General features: G+C 34.8%; 2 protein-coding genes and 1 non-coding gene across 6 annotated transcripts; 2 read left to right on the forward strand and 1 right to left on the reverse strand.

Annotated features, from left to right (window-relative positions):
* Nucleotides 1-2,630: 2,630 nt before the first annotated feature.
* LOC106163230 (organic cation transporter protein-like) lies at nt 2,631-11,385 on the forward strand. Its single transcript, XM_087012597.1, has 12 exons — nt 2,631-3,338; nt 3,710-4,115; nt 6,262-6,365; nt 6,518-6,672; nt 6,950-7,121; nt 7,354-7,501; nt 7,762-7,853; nt 8,066-8,289; nt 8,498-8,679; nt 9,279-9,433; nt 9,682-9,735; nt 9,954-11,385. The coding sequence occupies exons 1-12, from the start codon at nt 3,196-3,198 to the stop codon at nt 10,090-10,092; spliced, it is 1,974 nt and encodes a 657-aa protein (XP_086868723.1). The 5' UTR covers nt 2,631-3,195; the 3' UTR covers nt 10,093-11,385.
* On the reverse strand, nt 11,110-24,818 carry LOC106169263 (alpha-N-acetylglucosaminidase). Of its 4 annotated transcripts, none has more exons than XM_087000150.1 (22): nt 24,746-24,818; nt 23,300-23,512; nt 22,434-22,615; nt 22,011-22,158; nt 21,845-21,915; nt 20,000-20,161; nt 19,678-19,746; nt 19,066-19,129; nt 18,686-18,759; nt 18,406-18,480; nt 18,111-18,189; nt 17,684-17,833; nt 17,097-17,246; nt 16,131-16,273; nt 15,781-15,853; nt 15,105-15,200; nt 14,203-14,288; nt 13,926-14,030; nt 13,393-13,576; nt 12,960-13,061; nt 12,383-12,482; nt 11,110-12,024 (listed from the first exon to the last, which is right to left on the reverse strand). In XM_087000150.1, the coding sequence occupies exons 1-22, from the start codon at nt 24,764-24,766 to the stop codon at nt 11,828-11,830; spliced, it is 2,544 nt and encodes an 847-aa protein (XP_086856276.1). In that variant the 5' UTR covers nt 24,767-24,818; the 3' UTR covers nt 11,110-11,827. The 4 variants fall into 4 exon arrangements, with proteins under 4 accessions (XP_086856276.1, XP_086856280.1, XP_013404392.2 ...); XM_087000154.1 differs by lacking the exon at nt 15,105-15,200 and adding an exon at nt 15,330-15,416; XM_013548938.2 differs by lacking the exon at nt 17,097-17,246.
* Nucleotides 24,819-25,004: 186 nt separating this feature from the next.
* Nucleotides 25,005-25,076, forward strand: Trnaa-cgc (transfer RNA alanine (anticodon CGC)). The gene has a single exon. It is a non-coding gene; the product is annotated as a tRNA-Ala (tRNA).
* The last annotated feature ends 11 nt before the right edge of the window (nt 25,077-25,087 follow it).

A 25,087-nucleotide genomic window follows, 5' to 3' on the forward strand; every position in this document is an offset into this window, starting at 1 on the left:
ACTCAGTTTACATGCATGACGGTCCATAGGAACATGAAAGTGTGGAAGGGCATATTAGTAGATGTAGGTTACTAGTGTGAACCCTTATAGCACCAGTCTTCCAATGCTTCTGACTCCCCTCACCACAGTTAGCAACTGCACACATAACTACAAACAGATGTGGTAGGAGCTACCTGGTAGATTTTGTAAGCTGGGTAAGTGAATACTCCTCATGGTTTCATTCTGGATTGTCCCACAGAGACAATGATGCCGGAAATCTCATGAATTTTTACCTTTCAAAGTCCATATTGCACTAATTTCTTGGTGTAATCCTCAGAATACATCGTTTTTTGAAGTTTTGTATGTATTAACTGTCTGGTTGATTTTAATTCTTTTATTTTCATGTTCAGTTTTTTGAAAGTATAAGTTTGTAACTAAACAAGTTGCCAAATGATCAATTGAAAACCAAAGTTTGGCGCCTATCAGTGCTTCTTTTTTAGTGCACGAAGTGTGAAGTCTGCAATGCAACTCTTGGATACAGCACGTATCAACACCTGCCCTCTGTTTGGGGTACAGGTATTTCTTTGCTCATAAATTTTCACTAAATTCTCGGTAGCCATTACTGCGAATGTACTAAAGCCAATTTTTTAAATAAGAAGCTTTTTTTAAATTTACTTTTGAAGCACAAGATAACATCATAACATTATCGAGTGCAAATGTGCCCCGCTTTTAGTACTTTACCAATGAAAAACACCAAATTGTTGAGACCTGTATGTTTGATTAGCTGTCATTTTTGTTATATTTATGAGCATTTGATGAAGCGCCATGCACTGATCTAGCTGAAGAATCATAACCAACAGACAAAATTGGTACACCCCAAGTTTTTTTATATGTTATTCTGGTGTTTCTTTCACATTTTATGGATTTTGCACGATACTTTTTTTCTTAGAAAGGGGGAGTTACTCATGAGTGCCATATAAGAAGATTGCTAACTGGGAATTGATCTAAATGAGAATCCAGAGCAAAAAGTCAAACTACTTATGTTGGTTTATCAAAAGAAGGACTGTTTTCAGTACAAAATAAATGTATCATGCTTGATGGCTTTTTAAAAACTCTGTAGAATAGCTCCTGCACAGGTAGGAATATGCTGATTATACAGGTAGTTTGCAAAGCCCACATGCCTATTCACGAGTGATTACAATTCAATAGTTGTGGTCTGCTGACTTTTGGAGGCCATTTTGGAATTTTAAAACCTTAAGTGGCAGATACTGATACTTCATAAATACAATGGTATTTTCTAACCATTAAATGATATTTTTATAAAAGACTATACAAATAACTTTCACCTTGAAAGGGTATTTTGGGGGCAATATTGAAATTGGCTGCCATATTGGAATTTTCAGACATGCCCCTATATCCAACGTTGCTTAGAATCATGTTCTACATAACTGTGCCAATTTTTATGCTTGTAATTGTTAGTGCTTGATGATTTTACAAAACTGCTGCATATTTTGCGTAAGTAAACTGCTTATTTTACTTTTGGAGGCCATTTTGGAATTCTATACACCTGTAGAAGCGGATATTGATAATTCATTCATAGCATGATATTTTCCAGCTATAAAATGATATTCTAAACCATTTTAGGACTATATATTAGATGTTTTAATTTAAAAGAGTATTTGTGGCGGCCATATTGGATTTGGCGGCCATACTGGAATTTTCAGACATGCCCATATATCCAAAAAAGCTTAGAATTCCATTATCTACAACTGTGGCAAATTTCATGCTTGTAGGTAAAAAACGCACAATTCACCCTTTTTTCTGCACCAATTTCTTGGACTAATTTTAGCGTTACAAAGTATTGTTATTGCTATTATTTTTCATTCTTCTTTTCATACAAGTCAATCGAATCTAAACTGAACTTAAATATCGTCCTTCTTTTCTATGTAATGTTAATACATTTACCTTGTGCCCGTCCTTATAGCGTTTTAAAACATGAGCAGAAGTGATATTGATCTAATTTTAGCATATATATTAACATATAACAATGTTATAAGAAAAATTTTTAATTTCCTGTAAGCGAGTTTGTTGTTTACCGTACGCTTTGTAAATAAAATTCTCATCAGAAATCAAACAAACCATGTTTATTTATATATTTCGAATATAAGTCATTGCCCTCAGATTGATATGTTGTTATGCAACAGTGGTTTGACGGAATAAAGGCACGAATATGTGTATGCAGAAAATTGCAAGATAATCTGGAGATGGCCTTCCTCGAGGGACGGCCCGAGACTGATTGGCACAATATAACTGTCAAGGACTTCTGGTCCTTCAACATTTTTTTATTTTGCAAAGCAGAAAAGCTTTCGAACTAGCTCCGAGAAATTGACCACTGAATTGCAAAACGGATCAATTTTGAAAATACTGAGTAACGACTACCAGCCTCTCTAACTCTCCATGTTAATACACCCCACCTGTTCATTGTGCTGACCACTTCACTCAGAGACAATATTGTATATTGATTATGAAAACGATTCTTATATATGCAGCACTATTAATATTCCGAACAAGGTGTGTTTATTTTTGTTCGATCTTTAATCTGCGTTTTAAATATGTGAAATTGCGTTTTAAATATGTAAGGCGAAGTTAACAATGGGTATGAAGTGAAAAACCTGTTCAAAATTTCTTTCATGAGTATTTAGGCAAATGTTCCACACCCCACACCTACATTGAGTAATGAAATTATCAACGTTAATGACGTCTAGTATAGGGGGAATTTGCTGTTGTGTTGGCGATATCCCACGGGAGCAAACTGTTGAGAGAGAAAAATGCTTTTAAAATCATTGTTTAAACAAATTTGATATGGAAAACGGTTATAACGTGCAATGTCACTTTACCAGTCACTTAAAATGGACAAACGCGCTAGATAAAACTACGTATATACATGCATCTGTATCAATATACGTAGTGGACATTCCGAAGTTGAATAAACGGACCTGTATTCGCTTCCATGTGAATTAGCAGGAATGGGTATAGATACCTTTGAAAACAGGCGGGCAATCTGTTATCTTATCAGTTATAAGTCCGGAAAATTTAGATAAACAGAACAATGCAGATTTGTGGTTTGATCGGAGCAGTCAACCCTATTAGAGATTTTGCAGCAGACTACTTAAGTTATCGGCTTCTGATTGCCACGCATAAAAAACTGCAAAGAAAATGAAGTTTGAAGAAATTATTCCACATTTGGGAGAATTTGGTAAATACCAGAAAACGCAACTGTTCCTGCTCTCGTTGCCGGTTTGGGTCACAGGAATGCACGCATTGGCGATGACATTCATAGCGGCTTCACAGGACTTTAGGTAAGCACAAAAACCTCCCAGAAACCTACAATAATAGTATTAGGGATTCACAACTCACGACGTCAAAAATCTCACGGAAATAATTAAGATATGTCACCTTAGGTGTTGAGAGTTGTACGTATATAGAAGCTTGGGTTCTTTCATGCACTGAGTCAACAGTGGGAACTTTAACGATATAAACATACCAGTTGATGAACAGACGAGTACAGAAAATGAATCAGATGTGATGATGTGGGTCTTTCTGGGTGGTGTTGTGGGTTTTTTGGGTGGTTGTAGCTCCTATTCTTCTTGATAGAAAAAACTCTTTAACACTTCAGGTCTTGCCCGAGGGGCGTTTGTTTGATAAGATGTGGATAAGGGTAACCGGAATTAATAACGCTCGTTAAAATTCATTCCAAAGATTGTAGAAGTTGTCCACTGGCAGAAAACGACGAGATGTCTATTCTAAGGAAGTCTTATTCGATGTCCATTGGAACAAAAATTGGTTCCATCATATTTGCCTCCATATGGATGGTAACTATTGGACGTATTTTTACTTTTCAAAACTGCAGGTGCTTTATCCCAGGTTGGGATGATTATTCCAACAAAACTGGTCCCCTCAACTACTCCTTGATATTTCCTACTGATGAAGATGGGCAGTATGACCGCTGTAATATGTATGCTGTCAACGTGACCAGAGGGGTGTGGTATACGATACCAGACAATACAACTGTCACAGTGCAGTGTAACCAATGGGTCTATGACACGTCACAGTACAAGACGTCTGTTTTCTCTCAGGTAAATTATCATACTTAGCCCTGGTTTGGTTCGGCTTCTTCAACATACAATCACCAGGCAACCAGATTATCCAATAAGTAATCAGAACACCCAGCAGTGGACCAATGAAAACGTTTAATAAAAAACGCATGCAAAACAACGGACTAACAATATCGCATATGGCCGACCACTTGAATGCTTGTTGCGTAATCCCCCCGGGAAATCTATTCAATGTCTAATCGGGAATTAAGCTTTTAATCGGGTCGCCATATCTGATCCGCGGATCAGTTGGTCCGCTTTTCTGTATGCGCTCAAAGACAAGCATCCAATTCCACGGCAGTCCAGCAATCTGGTGCAGCTGGCAGCTCTTTGAGTGCTCTGAACTTTTGAACAGGATATTTTCTTGTATGTTTGATCAGTAATAATAGTAATAGTATCAGTAATAGACAGACAGACAGTCAATTGGTCTCAGTCTGAAAACAGTTCAGTGCATAAAATGAGTTAATGAACGGCTGCTCTGGTCTGCTGTTACACATGTGTGCACAGGATATAAAGACACTTTGCTGCATATTTGTTGTTTAAATATCTTATATACAGTATTTAAAACATTTTTTGTTTTGTTTAATAATACCAATGCAAATTCGATTTCTACATTTGTCCTGTTATACCCAACCATGTTATTTCTATGTCTCCAGCTCAGCTGATGTCATTTTTAAATGTCATTTAAATAATATTAAATATCCCTGTTGTTCAATCTGAGAAAAAGTACAGCGAATGTAGTAGACAGTAATACCCCCGTCCCACTAGAGGCAGAATGAACAAGAATGTCGTCAGAAAGACAATTCTTTGTGCATTCCTGGATATCCAAAGAGCATTCTAAAAATTCCGAGTGCATTTCAAATAGTTTAACCCATTCTTGTGGTCGGCCTGAATGTTAAAAACTTTCGAAGTGCATTCCAAGTGGAAAATTATTGAATGGCATTTGAATAGTATTCTAACTACACTATGACTGCATTTTAAATATTCTAACGGCATTCTGGCAACATTCGAAACATTCTGATCACATTCGAGGGATATTCGAACTGACACATGACTTAAGACCCCCGTCACACTTATTCGGAACCAGCAGGAATCAAGCTGAACCAGCCAGAATGAATTAATTGAAAAATTCGTGCCATAATCGGGAAAGAATTTCACATTGCAGTCAGAACATTCCAAATGAAATTCAAATGCCGTACGAGTGTGGTTTGACTGCTGGCCGAATACAGGCTGAAGTATGTAAGAAGGTGCCTCGAATGATATATGAAGCGAACTCAAATGCAGTCAACTGCTCCCGTTATGGCTGCCATGATGGTTTGAAATATAAAATAATGCAGCTGAATACCTAAAATACTTAATTAAAAATTACTTTGTAACATGTTTAGAATGTAACACGATGCCCAGAGTATAAATAACGCCACTGGAATGATAACTGATCATAATGTTTCGAATGCTGTCGGAATGCCGTGAGAATATTTAGAATGCAGTGATAGTGCAGTTAGAATACTGTTCAAATGCCATTCGATAATTTTCCACTTGAAATGCACTTCGAAAGTTTTTGACATGACAAAAACATTCAAGCCGGCCACAAGAATGGGTAAAAATATTTGGAATGCACTCGGAATTTTTAGAATGCTCTTCGAATAACCTGGAATGCACAAAGAATTGTATTTTCGACACCATTCTTAATCATTCCGCCTCTAGTGTGACGGGGGTATAAAATCCCGCCAGAATGTTTCGAATGTGCCTCTGATGAGGTGAAATATTAATTTTGCCAGCAATCGAACTACACTAGTACGCCATTCAAAGTATATTCTAAATATTCTTACTGCCTTCTTACAGCATTATAGATATTCCTAGTTTTCCAACTACATTCTAACTGCATTTGAGAGCTAAAACAGCCGAAAGTGCACTCATCATTCCAGGCGAATTCAAGCGCATTCTGAGTATTCCAACGGTACTCTTACAATGATTAAGGTCAATTTAAATTTTTTTCCCGAATGTGGTGCGAATTTTTTTAATTCTTCATTCAGTCTCACTTAATTGGAATCAGCTCATTCTTCTTGATTCCTGCTGATTCCAATTAAGTGTGACGGGGGTTTAAGGGGATTTTTTTTTCAATTCTTAGTTCAACATGGTTTGTGATCGCAAGTACCTGAACAACTTGGCCCAGTCCATGTACATGGCGGGAATGTTGGTTGGAGCCATTGTTATCGGTGATTTGTCCGACAGGTAAGTGTGAACCTACGCGTATAGTTTGAGATGCCATGTCCTCTGAAAGACATCTCGGCCTAATCTTGGTCGAATTAAATTATTCTACGCTTTTACAAAATGCATACGATTAGAAATTATGAGTTTAAATCCATTGCGTTTTATATTTTCAGGTTTGGCAGGAAGCGTTTAATGTTCATAAGTCAGGTTTTTCAAGTGCTTTGCGGCGTTGCGCTGGCGTTCGCTCCAGAGTACATCACTTTCACCACTCTACGTTTTCTTCTTGGGGCTGCACATTCCGGAGTCTTCCTGCCAGGATTTGTGATCGGTGAGAGCATCATATTTATAACATGTATTTGGATCCGTCGTGGAATATAGCATTATGAGAACGTAGGTAACATGTCAATGGTACAAAAATCGCTGTAAGACTGTTGACTCTTGTCGTTAAATAAAGAAGAATTTAAATCGATTCAAACAAATAAATGTTAACTGTAAATTTACTATATATTTCTGAAAAGCTTTTGTATGTTTTCTGTCTAGCGCAAGTACAACTTCTGTAGCACGTAAACGTGGTCTTATTGAGAAATTCAATTAATATCTTACAGCTATGGAGTTGATTGGAGCAAAACAAGGACGGGCTATCACTGGGATTTCATTCAATGCCTTTTTTGCTGTGGGGTTTTGCACTTTATCGTTAGCAGCATATTTCGTTCAGTATTGGTTTTGGCTTCAACTGATCATAACTGCTCCAAGTGTTTTCTTTTTGATTTATTGTTGGTAAGTGTTACTTGCACAAATGATTTTTAAAACATTGATCATTATGTGCTCAAAACTGGCGGAAGCAGAGTTTTGGCCATTATGTTTTGGTATTATGATCAAAAATTCATGCTAAAGTCCCTCTTTAACGGTGCAATATACTTTATTTCTTGCCACAATTTTAAAATTCCGTGACAAAGTTGGCAAATGACAACTTAATGACGTCACAAAACATTTTGTTTTTCCCTACTAGGGACAGAATAATTCCAGGATCTGCAAGATGGTTTATGCAAAACTCTCAAGTAGAGCGTTCAAAGAAAATCATACAAAAGGCGGCAAAAATGAACGGCATGCCTGATATACAAAAGCTGATAGATCAGGTATTGCAACCAGTAGCAGCCTAAAAAGACCTATAGGTATAATTGTCAAAAAAAAAAAAAAAAAAAACAAAAAAGAAAAAAAAAATCTTATCTCTCAATAATATCTTTAAATTTCATTTTATATGCTTCAAGTTTTCAAAGCATGTCAACTGATTCAAGACACAATCCTACGAGCTGTGATATTTCAATACATGTTGGAATGCGCGAGAACACACACCTTTTTTTAAAAAATCACATATCTGATGTCGAATTCTTATTTTAAATTTACATTCTTTTTTCAGTTAGAGCCTGACTCACATGAAAAATCGCATGTGTTCAAGATTATGAAATATCCTCGTATGAGAAATAGAGCTCTGATAATGTTCTTTAATTGGTAAGTAAGTTTGCAACTCGTCGGTTACATGTGTTTGTTTCTTCGCGTGAAAAAAAAATTAGCACGGGACAGGGTTTTATTTTCCTAAGAATGCAACGCGTCAATGAAAAATATTTTTCGGTGTATTCCTTATGAATTATAGTATAAATGACATATCATATCATTAAAAATCAAGTATTTAATTATTTACTTAGTTGACTACACTTTCTTAGGTTCACCACGAGCTTGGTGTTTTATGGCTTGTCCCTCGGCACGTCACAGCTTCCTGGTGGCAATGATTATTTGAACTTGTCGTTGTCTGGGTTGGTGGAATTCCCTGGATTTCTGTTTTGCATTCTGGTCATGGACCGGATAGGGCGGCGGCCATGCTTATGCATTAGCATGATATCCTGTGGGGTTGCTTGTATTGGAGCTGCCGTCATCCCTGATACAGCAGGTGAAGTTGGAATACCCTTGCACATCTTAATATTAAAAAATTAAAAATTGCTTTCGTTTAATCAGGAGAAGTCAGTTTTGGTCCACTGTGATTTCACAAATGTGAATGTTTGGCAAATAGTACAAAACATCTGAACTTGAAGACCAAAAGCCCCTTAACCTTAGTTTTAACGTACAATAAAATATTTTGAATTTTGCATTAAATCCAGGATTAGACTGGCTAAGCATAACGCTGTCCATGATTGGCAAAGCCTTCTCTGGTGCATGCTTTGTCCTTGTGTACAACTACTCCGCTGAGGCATTCCCTACCGTCGTACGAAACGGAGTGATCGGAGTCTGTTCCATGATCGCCAGGGTCGGGGGAATTCTTGCACCACTTGTTAATTTGACGGTAAGATTTAAAATAGGTTAAAAAATTTCTTTAAATATTTGAACACATTTAATACATATGTAAGTTGAAAACTTGTGTAGTAGTTGGTAGATCATTTTCGTTTGGGCAGATATGGTAAGATAACTCTTTGAAGAGAAGGTAGACTCGGTACCAATTATTTTACCTTCTTTTTTAAATGTTTCTCGCTTCGTCACACCTGTAGTCAGAAAGTTCAGAAGGGGGGGGGGGCTGCAAAAGTAGACTTTTTATCCCCTTTGTTGTCCCAACTTGAGAAATGGCATAGAAGCAGTCGCAAATGTTGATTCAAAGTGGATCCTGAACGGACAAACCGCCGGAACGCCCCTTGCTTACAGGCCTATCAGCTGTATGACTACCTCAGTGAAAATTTCGTGTATGAATGAAAAGGAGTTAAAGTCATGAAAGGAAGATATCCATAAAAATCACAATGAATATAGCACTTCCATAGACACTCTTTTGCCTACTTGAATATGTAAAGGCGTTATTATTTTTAAAATAAGAGCATTCTAGAAAGGTCCATAACCATGAGGCTTACATCTTATCTTAAATGAAAACGGTATACTGTGTTATATATTTCACAGGGATCATATACTTCCAAGGAGATTCCACCGATCGTTTTTGGTGTTACCTCCCTAGTTGCTGGTCTTCTGGCTCTTTTACTTCCTGAAACACTGGGCACACACATGCCAGAGACACTGGAGCACGGCGAGGCATTCGGAACTCCCAAATATAACGAGTAAGTATGCAGTTTGAAACTTTCTGTTGGTTCTCAATTACGATCATAACCAAATATGTTGTTAAATAGTCGGGTAGCTACAAGTTGCAAAAAAAAAAAAAAAAAAAAAAAAAAAAAAAAAAAAAAATCGCAGTACCTATTTTGTCATTGATACTTGGTCCAAGTAGAGAAGTGTTAAAATACTTGTTCACACATTACGTGTAACTTGTGTGTATTGTTACCCATAAATCAGTGTTATTTCTTTCTAGAACCCTCTATGCCTCTGCTTCAAAAACAGATAAGAATGACATTCAATATGATCGGTGAGTATATAGCCTTTTTCGACATGCATCGCATAGGCTACGTTTTCTCCCATTTTCGAACCTAAAGTTCGTCTTTCTGTAAACCTTTTAAGGAAAATTAAAGGTATACATAGTTGCAGCATTTCCCGCATATATATCCATTTGGAATGTTGATTTTTGTACAGGCCTCTACATGTACCTCATCGTTTTTACCTCCTAATTTGGCAATTTTATTTTAGGAGCAAAGAACAAAATACCAGTCAGAGCAGTAAGGTGGGGGCGATAAATGAAAGCTTTAATAACGATGATTACGGCAGCGAAGATGAAAGCCATTCACCGCGCTCAGGGAAGCTTCAAACAACGCACAGCTGGAAGTAGAGTATTTTTGCAAAATGAACAGCGGCTCCATGACTGCGCAAACGACGGTCTCATATTCTTTAAGAGATAATTTAAATATACTATAGGGTTGTGAAAAGCAAATAAGAAAGGGGATGAAGCTTTTGACAATAGCTCATTTCAAACGTACTTTGTTGTCCTTCATATACACCATCCATGATCCTTCTATTTTTCTATAACTGAAGTTTAAGAGGTTATTATTAAGTGTATAAATTGTGGCGAGACAGAATTGCGCGATCACCATAACAGATGGGAGGACAAAATATTTACTTTTGATCAGTGATAACTAATACCGTTTTATAATTCCACTGGTCAAATCTGCATGTGCCATGCAAACATAGATTCTGGGGTATTGCCCAAAATAAAGTCATGTCTGGTACTTAACAAGAAGGCTATACATTGACGCTTCTAAGTCATCATATCTCTCATTTGTATGGGTTGAACTTCAGATAATTATTTTTAGTGTTTGTTTTAAAAATAAGTTTCATTTTATTTGGCATTTATTATTAGAAGAAAATTGTGAGACATGCAATGTACATCATTTAGCAGGACACGTATCCCAGTAATCTAGCATTTTCAGTAGGCCTTACCATCACTGACTCAGTTTATTTTTATCATCCGTGCCCTTCATATTTGCCAGGGTAAGCTAAATTTCTGGACCTCCACATTTTCCAGATAACACGATGGACATCATTGTATTTACCTCAGCTGCCCATCCTCTAAAAGCAAATATTAACTCTCAAACATTGGTCATAAATGACAGTAGCCAGTCAGAGCCTTAGGTGAATCATGCTAATCCCTCCATCACAATAAAGAAATGGTAGGTCAGTACACTGCCTTTCATCATATCATTTATGTACTTTTACAAGGGGTGTATTTGGACAAATCTGATCATATTATCATAGCTGCAAAACCCTAATGTCCCAGAATTGCACTCATGAGAAATAAGATGATTTTGGCGTATATGTATAAGCAGAGATTCAAAAGTAGGACCCCAAATTTGCTCAGGAGTATGTTGCATCTTTATTATTACCTCCTGTTATTGGAAATGTTATGACACAATGATATCATTTGTGATATTTGGAAGCATGTTGCAACTCACATGATAGGTTAATCTTGGTCATTTATGCATGTGCTGCAACTGAAACTGTATATGAGGCACCTGAATGAAAATGTAAGTTGTCATTTTCTTGAGTCATTAATACATACTGGATACATATACTGTAACAATATATAACAATTTGAGTATAATAAAAAAAGTTCATTATGCATGCATATTATGCCTATACTTGGTCAGCTCATATCCTTTTGCAAGGCTGCAAAGAAGCCGTGTTGAAAACACTACAATGTAATCATCAAGCAGTAAGAATATAATTCAGCAAAACTACCAGATCAAATGAAATTAAATTTTTACACTAGCACTTACTTTTGAGTCTTTAAAAATTGACTCTAATATAAAGATAATTACTATTTAGATTCCAAAAAATACATTTCATAATTTGTGATGGATTGCATAATTGTAAATGACATTATTGCCTTTATGTTACTTTCTCTTCCTCTAAAATTTTGGCACTTCCATTGCATAACATGCATATCAGACTTTAAACCAAAAACTATAATGCACTAAATCTGTCTGTCCAGAAATCTCTGCTGCACTTTGAGTTCCCAGATAACAGGGTATGGATGTATCAGAAAGCTTCATTCTGACAAAACAATTTTACAATCTGGTGTTCATTCTTTGCCACTTTTCCACCAATTTATTAATCACTCTAGGATTTTTCTTCAGCCATCGTGTAGCATACTTCATATATTTCTTTCCATGCGGAGTAAATTGTTTCAACTTCTTACAAAACTTTGACCTTGTGCTTGGAAAATATTTCTTAAAGATGGTTCTCACTACCTGAACAGAATCACCTGAAAAGACAGTGCACTTAAGTTTATCTATCCAATAAAGATAGCATTCACCAACTGAATTCAACCATTTGAACAGAGAGAACATTCACTGAACAATGACAATAGTCAAGCATTACAAAATATGGAAGACCAGATGTGACTTCTTTTAACAAAATATAAAGGAGTTTAAGTCATGAAAGGAAGATACCCCTAAAAATCACAATGCACTACCATACACACTCTTTTGTAGATCAGGCATATAGGCCTACTGGAGTATATAAAGACATTATTATTTTTCAATAAGAGCAATTTTCTTGCTCCCAACTTTCTTGCTCCCAATTTCCCCCTTTTTTAAACTAAACTAAAAGAATATGCTCACCCTGAGGCTGAACAGGGAAGGGGGTGGTGTCAAATGTAAATGGTTGCTCAACCTGAGAGAAAACATTCTTGTTGAATGCAGTTTGGTTAAACTTTTGCCCCTGAAATTAAAAAAAAATGTTGGAAATAAACTGCTGATGTGATCACAGTTGAAACTCAGATGCAAGTATTTGGAATAGTTACTGATCCCACTTGCTGTTGCCTCTTGCCTAGTGAAATGTGATCAAGGCAGCGAAGTAGGTGCAAGGAAGAAAAAAAACAAGTAAAAAACACACTATACTATGGATCTATACCAAATAACCATTACTTAAGTTGGAGAGAATTAACAGCTTTAAGGCTTTGATGGCGTGTCATAAAACTATCAGTGGTATCTTTAGAATACAGGCCTTTTTCACCCCTTCACCTGTTGAAGCAATACTGTGAGGTTTTAACTTTTCTTGTGCAAACACTTGTACACAAACTTAAAACTTTAAAATAATCAGAATGTTACAAGATGGTTCACATTTGTCTTAATGCTCACATTATTTAAGTCTGAAATAAAAATAATAATAAATGCCCTTCACATTTTTGAAGAGTACCTTTGACAATGCTTCCTTCAGCTGATTGATAAACAATAGCCAGCGTGGTAGGTAATATTTCCCAACCAGTCCTCCCCACTGCTTGGCAGCATAGTCTAGGATCTGTGAAAAAAATTTTGTTAAGATAAACATTTTATCATTCTTGATTGAAGATATCTAGGGCAAAAAGTATCTGACCACTGTAACAGTTGCAAAAATGATTTATTCAATTTGAGGTGTTAATTTTTTGTAATGCAAACTGCCTAAAAATTATTTTTTGAAAATCAAAATTCCATGCATTTTCCTACAGTAGTTTACTATCTGCCAACCAGCACATACTGTCTCAGTCCACCTTTTCTACAATATATTAAGGCTATTTAGTCAACAACTTTAAGTAAACATATAAAGACACCATTAAAGGCTCCATGTTGTGATAAAAAGATGCCAGCCATACCTCCCCATTAGGACCCCACAGTGTAACTTGATTCCTGGCATTGTATTCGTATAATTTCCTCTCAGCCTCAGACTCGGCCATGTTGTGAGCATCAGCTATCCAGGCACCCAATAAGAAGTGCTGATCACTGGACAGTAAGGTGTCCATGTCTGTCAGCAACTCTATGAACATCCCACTAGTTGTACTGGAAATAAAGAAAACAGTATATGTTTCATGCATAACACATAATATGGCAGGTGTTCACCAAAGACACTTTCTGGAATATATGAAACAAATGTACGTAATAATCAACCATAGGATGCATCTTAAAACTTGCATTTTTGTTGATGACCCTTTTTGAAAGTCTAATTTCTAAATAATCAAAATAATGGCAACCAATCCCAACACATATTAAAACTACCATTAGATATAACATTTGCTTCTAATGATTTTTCTGTTAGTAGCTCTTTTCCTACGTGGTTTCATAAAATCTTACTTTCTTAAATTATATTTCCATAGTACTATGAGAAAAATGTGCTTTCTCATATACATACTTAAATAAAGTTGCATTTTTGCTTTTATAAGCAGTAATCATGATGGTATAGTACTGCAGTCCCAGCAGCTGTAATACTTGTCTTGTCACATCTACCAAATCATATCTGAAAACAACAGGTTTTATCATCAAATATTCATACTTTATGCCAAACTGCATAACAAATCTAATCCAAAGCATATAACTATGACATGAACAAACAAAGGAAAAATTTGACATTTCTACAAAGACAGTTGTGATGTTTTAACATTATTGCTATTTCAGAAAAGAAAACCTACCTGAATAAATCACTACTCTTTAGTTTTGAACTGTCAGATACAAAATATTTCCATGCTGCAATCACAACTTTGGGATCATACCATACCTGCAATATTGCAAACAATCCCAAAACTGTCATTGTTTTTCTAAACAATGAAATCTGAAAATCTGTAAATTATTAGCTGAAATCTGTAAATTATTAGATGACAGTTTCCTACTTAACAAGGTTTGTTGTTTGTAGCTGCATAGCAAAAAAAACGTTGATGCTAGCATAATTCTTTTTTAAAAACAAGTAATTGAATTTTTATCAAACCAAAGTTAAAAATAGGCAAATATATTTGATTAATTTTTTTTAGTTTCTGGCAATAATTCTTAATGACAGTATTAGTAACTATTGGATACATACAAATCAATGAAGATTTGCTTTAATCTATCTACTCATGGGTGAAAGTTGTAAAAACCGAAAATTCTGAAAACATAGCTTGCAATTTCTCATTGCATTTACGTAGACCAAAAGAAGAAAAAAAATAAAAACAATAAAACTGAAGACTGAAAATCCTGAAATCAGGCATAATCCTGAAAATTTTCACCCATGTGTACTACACTATAATATTTTTGCAAAAACCATGATTTTTCATGCAGCCTTTTGTGATATTAGCTGGAAAACACTATTTTTGCAATATTTTTCTCAAATTTTCTCTCAAAGAAGATGAAAATATTTTAGCCAGACTATTAATCTATTATCAATGCCATTGTAACCAAAGGATATATAGCATGTCAATGGAATATGAAGACAACTAATTTTAAAAATAAACAAACAATGAAAATAACATGGAAATGAAGATAACATGAACATCGTGTTAAGTCCTCTGCGCCAATTCTGTATGTGTAATATACAGGATACACAGCAGAGTCTACTTACATCAGGTTTTATAGGTGGACTCAGCCTTGGTCTCTGTGTGGGAATATTGTTGTTTGAAAAGTCATCATGTCTATCTGTGCAGTTGTATATACTATGCTAACATCAGTCAACATGCACAAAGAAAAAAAAACATGCAATCAATCAATTGATGTCAAACATGCAATTCATTCTAAGTAACAGGAGATATCAATCGAGTTTGAAAAACCTCTGTCCCGGTGAACTTACATCAGCTTTAATTTTCAGTGCTGGCCTATGTACCACGACATAACGTCCATGATGCTTCAAATTGGTGGTACTATTGTACACACTGCGCTGGAGTTGATAGATTTTGAGATGAGAAAAGAGTAGGTAGCCTACACTTTATCCACAAAAAAGATTCAATTACACATTCACCATATATGTTTAATAAGAAATAATAATGGTGTAAAATTATCACCACATAACTGGTACATTTACAAATCTTTCTTTGTCTCTTTCATATTTCACTGAATGATTAAAAAAAAAAAAAAAAAAAAAATCTCAGAATGGGTGACCCTTTTTTTATGATCTAGAAAACTAATTAATGTTCACTATTTGCTTCATATCAATGTGAGATATCACATACTGTTCTAATATAACAATACAAATGTCCAGCCAGCAAAAACATATTAATATAAAATACATAATAAACAAGTACCATAAGATATATCCAGCCAGTCTGAACATTAAGGCTGCTTATACCATATCTCCTGTCAGCATAGTTCATAAACCTACCAACAACAACAATCTGCTTTAGTATTTTATGTTTTAGGCAGAAAAAAAAGAAAAACATATCAGTTTCAATTTCTAAAAGCACAAAAATTTTCAAACCAGAAAATGCTTCACAAGCCATTGCAAATTATCCATATAAACAAGAAAGTTCATATCATGTACATATAATATATATAGTCTTTACAATACATACACGTATGTGTTAATAACCAAATAAAAATGTATTATTAATCAATAAAAGTTCATTATACTTAAAATGACCCACTTCAAACTCACCATGTGATGGTGTTGACTGGTTTCTCTCTGGCTATGTTTTCATTCATAAATTCATAGATGACATCATTCTGATTGATGCCCTCTGGAGTCAAGCCAATCCCTATCATTGAACTATTAGGGTATGCCCTGGCTTTGAATGGTCCCTGGATAACCAACAGAGGAGGTTCATTTTCATTTATTGCACTTTAATAGCTGGTAATTAAGAAGTGTTTTTTTGTCATTAATAAGCATTTCATGAGTATATATAATTTTAAACATTTCAAGTCTATCTTAAGCAAAAAAAAAAAAAAAAAAAAAAAAAAAAAAAAAAAAAAAAACAGTTCAATCTGAATGACAAAGAAAAACTGCTTTAAAACATGTTATAATACCCTGTGTTGAATAGATAGAAATGTTAATTAGTACAGGAAAAGTTGCCATGCAAGGGAAAATATTTAAAATACACACAAACACAGGGACTACAAATCCATTTTTAGACTGAAGGTGTCTAACACATTTAATATACACATCGATAATGTAACAATGAATGATGCACTCCTTTGTCTCAGTGACAGTAATATCAAATATTCTTTAAAATACGTAACAGAATCTAATAGATGCTTTTATACATGCAATTGAAAGTAATACATATTATTATTATTATGTATCTGTACAAATATATGACTCAATGTACACTGAAAATAGACTAAAATACACCACTTGAGGTCACTAGACCATCAGAAATAACAGCAGACTACGAGAGGCAAGGGTAACAGTGGAAATGCTATGTACATGCACTCTTGTCAGTTATGCCAAAGAATATATATACTTTCTAGTACATCTATTATTGAACTTGACCAGTGTCTTTATTTTTAAACTACCTATGTTTTGGACAAATTTGACATGGATTTCTGTATCTGAATTCAGCCTTATTTTCCCTACTTTGTCATTATAATAATGGACACAATATTTGGAACTTTGAAGGTATACCTGGTTTATGTCTTCAATCTGCCCCTGCATATAATTGCCTCCCCCAAAGTCATGCAACATGCACCATATAAAAGGCTGGCCATAGAAAGACTCAAACCTTTCATATTGGGGATACAACTCGGCTCGAAGATCAAGAAGTATCATGCGACCCTAAAAATGCACGCAAAATTCATGCTCAAATCAAATTTTGAAATGAGCTAATGGGTAAATGTGAAGTACTAACTAGTATTATAACAATAAAAAGGGTTTAGTATTGGATACCTCAGTTTGAATATCATGCAGCACTGTAAAAGAAAAAAGATTTGCAGGTGAATGTTATAGTTTTGGAATCTACACATGCTCTGCAGTTAATGCTGAGGTGGTCCTGTCATAAAAAATCCATGCATCTTCTAATAATGAAGATTAAATGTGATGATGTGAAAAAATATACCATACTAGTATAAAGCAAATGAAAAACAGACATGCTTGTTAATCCACAAGCACTACTATAACAGGTCTATCTGGAATGAAATAATACTTATGACATTAAGAAATACGATTCATGTCTCAATGTATGGCTGAAGAGTTTTATTAGTGGTACAGTCTACCTTGTTGACAGACTCTGTCTGCCCCTGAAGCCCTAAAACACCACCAAAGTTATGGAGCATGCACCATATAAATGGCTGCCCTGCAAATGAGTCTAACTGTTCATACAAAGGCTGGCGCTCTGCATTCAAGTCAAGAACAATCATTCTGCCCTAGAAAGAAGTTATTCGGGGTCATAAAACCTGATACTTGTAGAAATAAATTTGTATTAACGAATTGGCTTTTAATGCCTTTGTATATCTATTTTAACATATCTTTTTCAGAAAATTGTCACTTGTATTTGAAAAATATTTCCAAGTTATAATTTTGAATAAATAAAAATAAGATTTTAAACATTTTCAAATAAATCAGAATTATATTTAAACATAATCAAAATTACTCTCTGTCGGCTGATTAAAGGGAAAATGCACAAGAATGTCCCAAACCAACCTGTGGCACTGACGTCAGCAAAGCCTTAGCCCTGTCAGCATTCCAAAATGAACTCAAGAACAGCCAAGCCTGCATAAGCCTAGAACATATGTCAAGATGTCAAGACCAGTGGAATAAATTTAGTATTATCAGCTTTTTAAGAACAAAGCACCTAATACAGCTTAACATTTTTTCCTCACCAAATTAAAAGAGTTTGCAACAGGTTATATTGCCATGCATCTACAATAATATTTTCAGTTATTTCTTGGATACTCTCAAACTACTCAGTTCAATGTATCACATCAATGCCAGTTACCATATTGCTTGAGGATCACCTGATTCCATTCCTTTAAACACAGCTTTTCCAGCACCAGATATATATGACAGGGCCCTGAAACAACACAGCACTGCTTACATACTTTGTTAATTATCAAGCTCTACATTTTCAAGAGTGGATTTAGATCAGAAATTTACATACCAAATGCTTTTATTTCATTGTCTACCGCTACCAAACATAGACAATTACAAAAATTTTAATACATTGTGCAAAAATGCATTAATTACATTCAGCTTTAAAGTGAGATATAAAATGTTACCCTGATGATGGAGTCATTTCATTAAAAGTGTCAGCATTGTAGATGTGGTTGGTTCCATTAAATTCTTTACTCATCTGTCAAAAAAAAAAAAAAACAATAATATGATAAACCCTCAATAAACCTATTCCCTCAATGTGGAAGGAAATAGTTTCATATTACAGTGGTATGCAAAACACATTTTGAAACACAGAGCATATTGATCAAACTTTTGATAATTTTAATGACCAATATTTCAGTTCAAGATGGGGCAATACTCTACAGAAAAAGAAAGTACAAACATATTTTAACAAAAAGTGAGTAAAATTGAAAACAGCAATTGTATTCCTCTTGTTCATAAAAATCCAAAACATTTCCCTCTTGCCACATAAAAAATTATTTACCTCTTCAATAAATGCTTGCCCAACTTTGACAAACATGGGATCATTAGGGTCAAGGAGATACGTGCTGTAATAAAAAATCTTCAAGCTTATTTATACCACATCTTTATAAACACATGCCTGCACAAAAAACATCAAATTCATTCATTAGAGAAATGTAGATTTTGTGACCAATTACAGATTGAAGAAGATATTTAAAAAAGACATTCCAAAAGGGCACACATTACTGTGGCCAGCAATAACATCACAAAGCAAGCCCAGCAAAGCCCTCAAAAGGAAAAAGGATAAGCAACAACTGGTGCCATGACCTAGGCTGATACCAAAAGACTAGGCTTAAATTATAGAGAGCTTAAGGAAGACCTCAAGACTGGGGCTAATTGAGGGAACTTGTAGGTGGCCTATACCCCAGTGAGGCAATGCGCATAAGTAAGCACAGTAAGTACTCAAACCACTCTGTATTCAAACCAATGTCACATTATAACAGTTATATAGTTTGACAGTGCTTTTGATCTTCACATTACTAAAATGTATTTTTTACTTTGACATGTTACCACTCTATCTTATTTGAGACAAGTTTCAAAATGTGCCATTTATTGCCAAGTAGAAAAGTCTCACCAGCAGTATTTGGGATCTGCAAAACCTGCCCATCCACCCAGCCTCGTACAGTTGACATTAGGATACACTCTGAAATTAAAATCATCCATATCAATAACTTACAGACATATATCTCATGATACTCTTTTTCACTGCAGGGTTTATCCCTAATGCTATATTCTAGTTGTTGACTTGTTAGGAATCAAAGTCTTATCAAGGATCAATGGCACTGATATGTCCAAAAAACAATTAGATATTGATAAGTCTATTTGATATCAAAAGATAAATCTTTAAATAAATTATGAATCAAAATTTTAATACTTCTACTCCACTCCAAGAATACCTTGTAAATCCTTCTGGGATATGTCCTGCAAATCCTGGCAGTACAGGCAGCATACCCAATTCTCTCATTCGTCTCAGTATCTGATGTTGTAGCTTTAGCTGGTTGTCTAACCAGGTTTGTGGTATGGGTCCACCAAACCCACGCATATTCCCCATTCTGCCCCTAATTGTAGAATATTTCATTTGGATTAAAATCTGAATACTACCGTGTAACATGAAAATCTGACTCCCATGAAAATGTGACTCCCCAGTCAGATTTTCATTATGAAAATGTGACTCCCCAGTCAGATTTTCATAATGAAAATCTGACTCCCCCCATGAAAATTTGACTCCCCCTCCACAAAACTTCATACATCTTATTTTATTTTGAGTATGTGACTGTGATCTTGTAGTATGTGAAATGGAGGATACATTGGCGCTTTTTTGTAATTTGCAGGTGAAAATTTTCATGAAAAAATAAGAAAATTAAAAATGTCCACTTAATCGCCTATTGTCTCCCCTATGAAAAAGTTATTTAATATTTGATGATCATTTCAACACCTTTTCTTTTAGGATACTTATGAAAAATATATTGGAAATATTTAAAGGTTTGATGATAAAATAGTGAAAACATGAAAAAGAAATCATGAAAATCTTTATTTTTACACCCATGAGATTTGGACTCCCATTGAGAAAAGGACCTATTTTATATTCAGTCACCATACCACTGTTTTCCACATAGTTTGCATAGAGATGGATATTTTGTCATTATTTGAAAGTTTGATGATGAAAATTTTGGTCAATATTTTTAAAACAAGTATCCATCTTTATTCTTGTAGGTTTTGCACTCCCATGTCAAAACACTACAATTTCATTATGTGCACATTTTTAATTTTCTCATTTTTTCATTAAAATTTTCACTGCAAACTACAAAAAATGTGCCAATGTATCAACCATTTTACATGCTACAAGATCACAGTCATATACTCAAAATAAAATAAGATTTATGAAGTTTTGTGGCGGGGGAGTCAAATTTTCATGGTAGAGTCAGATTTTCATTATGTGCACATTTTTAATTTTCTCATTTTTTCATTAAAATTTTCACTGCAAACTACAAAAAATGTACCAATGTATCAACCATTTTACATAATACAAGATCACAGCCATATACTCAAAATAAAATAAGTTTTATGAAGTTTTGTGGAGGGGGAGTCAAATTTTCATGGGGAAGTCAGATTTTCATTATGTGCTCATTTTTAATTTTCTTATTTGTTTATTAAAATTCTCACTGCAAACTACAAAAAAAAATGTGCCAATGTATCAACCATTTTACATACTACAAGATCACAGTCATATACTAAACTAATTAGAGATTAATGAATGTTTTTTTGTAGGGGAGTCAAATTTTCATAGGGGAACCACATTTTCATTATGTGCACATTTTTAATTTTTCTTTTTTTTTATGAAAATTTTCACCTGCAAACTACAAAAAAGTGCCAATGTATCATCCATTATGCATACTACAAAATCATAGTCATTTACTCAAATGAAATGAGATTAATGAATGTTTTTTTTTGGGGGGGAGTCAAAATTTCATGGGGTGAGTCAGATTTTCATTATGAAAATCTGACTGGGGAGTCACATTTTCATAATGAAAATCTGACTGGGGAGTCACATTTTAGGGGAGTCAGATTTTCATGGTACACCTGTCCGGTAACTTTTCATTACCTGTTACTATGAGCGGAAAGGCCATCCTGTCCATCATACAAAAATAAAGCAATGTAAAATCAACAATGCATATTAGTTCTACTGGAAAAACTATTGCTATGTAATTTTAGCACACAATTTGCAAATCTTGTACACTTACCAAGCAAGAAAAGCAGGACCAGCAAAGTGCTCATCCAAATCCTTTTGTGAGAGACCCAGTTTGAGATAAACCTTAAATGATAAAAAATTAATCGTGTTTTTAACAAAGCAACTTGGAAAAAATCAAACAACAAAAAATTTATTTTTCAATCATAACTTCCTGTTACCTTCTGCCATATTGCCTCCTGTCCAGTGAAAGCCAGGGGTAGGTTTATTCCATTCAGGGCCATCCAGTCAATCTCCCGCTCCCACCTTGTCCAGTTCCACCACACAAAGGAGTAGCTTGATGTACACACATTCTGATAGTAGCGGAACCTGAGAGCAAAAAATAAGTTTTAAAAATAGACAAAAAAAAAAAAAAAACAAAACAAAACAAAAAACAAATAAATAAATAAACACCCCATGAAACAAACTTTGACTTACTGTAGCACTGATCAACTCTACAATGATCGGTTCTAAATATAAAAAGGAATTTATTACATAAGTACTGACTAACTGCACAATCTCTATATAATGTGCTTTAAAAGGTTATGTATACTATAGCAAAATTAGCACATCTTGCCTGTAGAACATTTAAAAAGTAAAAATACCTATCATTGGATGTTATTTTTATACCAGGATCAGGAACTGGTCTAAATCCTCTCCAGGTTTTCTGGTCTCCACCCCAGGAGAAGTGAAAGCCCTGGTAGTGTTTGAGATAATACTGTAAACCCCAGGCAGCAGCAACTCCTGTTGTACCAGTGACATGGATGACATTCTGCACTGTTTGCAGCTAAAGAACATATATCTTGAAAGTTAATTATTTTCATAGATGATTGTGAACATTTATGTACGAGTAATATTGGGTGGATAACAATGCACCATACCGCAATTTCAATTTCGCAAAACCTGTTAAACTATACTGTACTGCAACTACATTCTACTTGATACAAATACATAATGTTGTCTGGAATACACAGATGTTTTGACTCAGTACCTATCATATCCATATGATGCTCAATACAAAAATCATTATGATCTTTAAATGCATAGCTGGAATAGAGCTACATGAATCAGATTCAGCTAGCTTAACACATTAAAGCTAGCAATGGCATTTTCATTGAATGCAACAAGCTGCTTGTGCATCTGCTATGCACATTATTTTAAACCAGGACCAAATTCAGTTCAATGAGTGCCACTAAAATGCAAGTGTCTTGAATCAATGGAACATGGCTGTACATGTATATTTACCAGTAGCTAAGAGTAATATATATGTAAAGGTAGATAAGAAATAGTTGTAGTTAACATCATATACTGATACAATTACAGTGCACATAAAGCACGCAGAAATTAGGAAGACAAAAGAGAAGTACTAAAATGTATGAAATTTTAATTTGTAATTTCCATTTTAGGTATACACATAAGTTAAATGTAATATACTGAGTACAAGTAAAACAGTGATAGGAATACAGTGTACCTTAAAAGAGTCCCTATTTGGGACTCCTAACTCAGAATCTACTTTGAACTGAAAGAATTTGGCATTATCACCCAGTGCCCTTGTAGCTAGCGCCTTCACAGCAGCCTCCTGGATGTCTGGTGGTACCTTGGTGTGTAGGTGGTCCAACGTTGGAAACTCAACAGATGCAGTAACATGCCTGTCTCCAGGAGCAAACAAAAGAAACAAGATGACCTGAAAAACAATTTATGAGAATTATGTGCACACTGTAAGCCTGACTCTTCAGGATGCAGCATTACTTGTTTCATGTAAAGCAGCTTGCACATTCATGCATTAGTTCTCTGGTCCTACTAAATAGAAAAACCATGCATGAAAAATCCTTGAATACCTCAAGGTACATGCTAGTATGTATTCTGCTCCATGAAAACCACAAGAAAACCTCCCAAAAGTCAATGTAATTGGCAAATTTACCAAATATTTAGATAATTTAGACTTAATTTCATTGCTAACACCCAATGCAACAGTACATATCAGAGACCGTATAGGAGTGCAAACACAAGAAATTCCATGCTTACACTGCATGTAGACTACATGGAGAAGATGACAAATTAATGGAGTGCTGGTATAGTGCGGTGTAGGTATCATGCAGTAGTGTTTAAAGGGATAATAACTCTTCGTATGAGATTTATATTTCACAATAAAAACATTGTGAATAACTCAGAGAAATGTGATATATATCTGTTTTACCACAAAAACGGCAGTTATAGCTATTATTCTGACATCTGAGCTGGTCTTCAGACCACATGACCTCCACTGAAGGCTGTACTCTGTCATAATCTCTTAAGAGATTTTAACAAAAAACCAAACTTTTCAGAAAAAAACCAGGGACTTACTTTGAATGTAAAAATGGATTCATTAACCATTGGTAAGTATGGGAAAAATGCTCCTTACTCCAGGAAAATTCATTTTTTGGCTAAAACAAAGAGTTATTATCCCTTTAATCTTAGATCCATAAATGAAAAATCCATAAATGTGTGTGTATGTGCATGTGTGTGTATGTTTTTAAAAAGAATATAAGTAGTATACATGTGAGTGTGTGTGTGTGTGTGTGAGAGAGAGAGAGAGAGAGAGAGAGAGAGAGAGAGAGAGAGAGAGAGGGGAAGAGAAAGTGATGTCCTAAGGCACGTAATTTAGTAGAACGTTAACAGGTTTAAATTGCACAGTGCATATTTGCTAATAAATAAATAAATAAATAAATGAATGAATGAATAAAATAAAATAAAATACTGACTGTCATTGTAATTTTTGATCATCAAACCGATATTTCTTTTAAATTTTGGAGATTAAAATTTCAACCAAATTGAGTTTATGCTGTTGGACCCTTTGTGCCATAGAAATAGAAAGACTGTGTACTTCTATGGTTTGTACCAAAGAATTATAGCTCTTTTCCGCTCTTTTTGTACTCACCGCACACCGTGTTGACATCATTTCACACCAGGAAGTGACTTCAAGACAGCCAACTTCTGTTACTAAAATAACTTCCGGTTTACTAATAGCCTACTAATTTTATTTATTTCATATTTTGATTTATTTAATATAAATATATATAACATTATCTTTTATAATAATTCAATTTATTCAGCCTATCTACACTTAAGAAATATGAGCAATATATCTATGCTAAATATGTTTATAAATGTTCTTTGAAACCTTCCCGGCAGTCATTGGGGATGTAGCTCAGTGGTAGAGCGCACGCTTCGCATGTGTGAGGCCCCGGGTTCAATCCCCGGCATCTCCACGTGTTTTTTT

The sequence above is a fragment of the Lingula anatina genome, chromosome 1 (assembly GCF_051362555.1).
Source record: "Lingula anatina isolate TDL-2025a chromosome 1, LinAna3.0, whole genome shotgun sequence".
Taxonomy (NCBI): Eukaryota; Metazoa; Brachiopoda; class Lingulata; order Lingulida; family Lingulidae; genus Lingula; species Lingula anatina.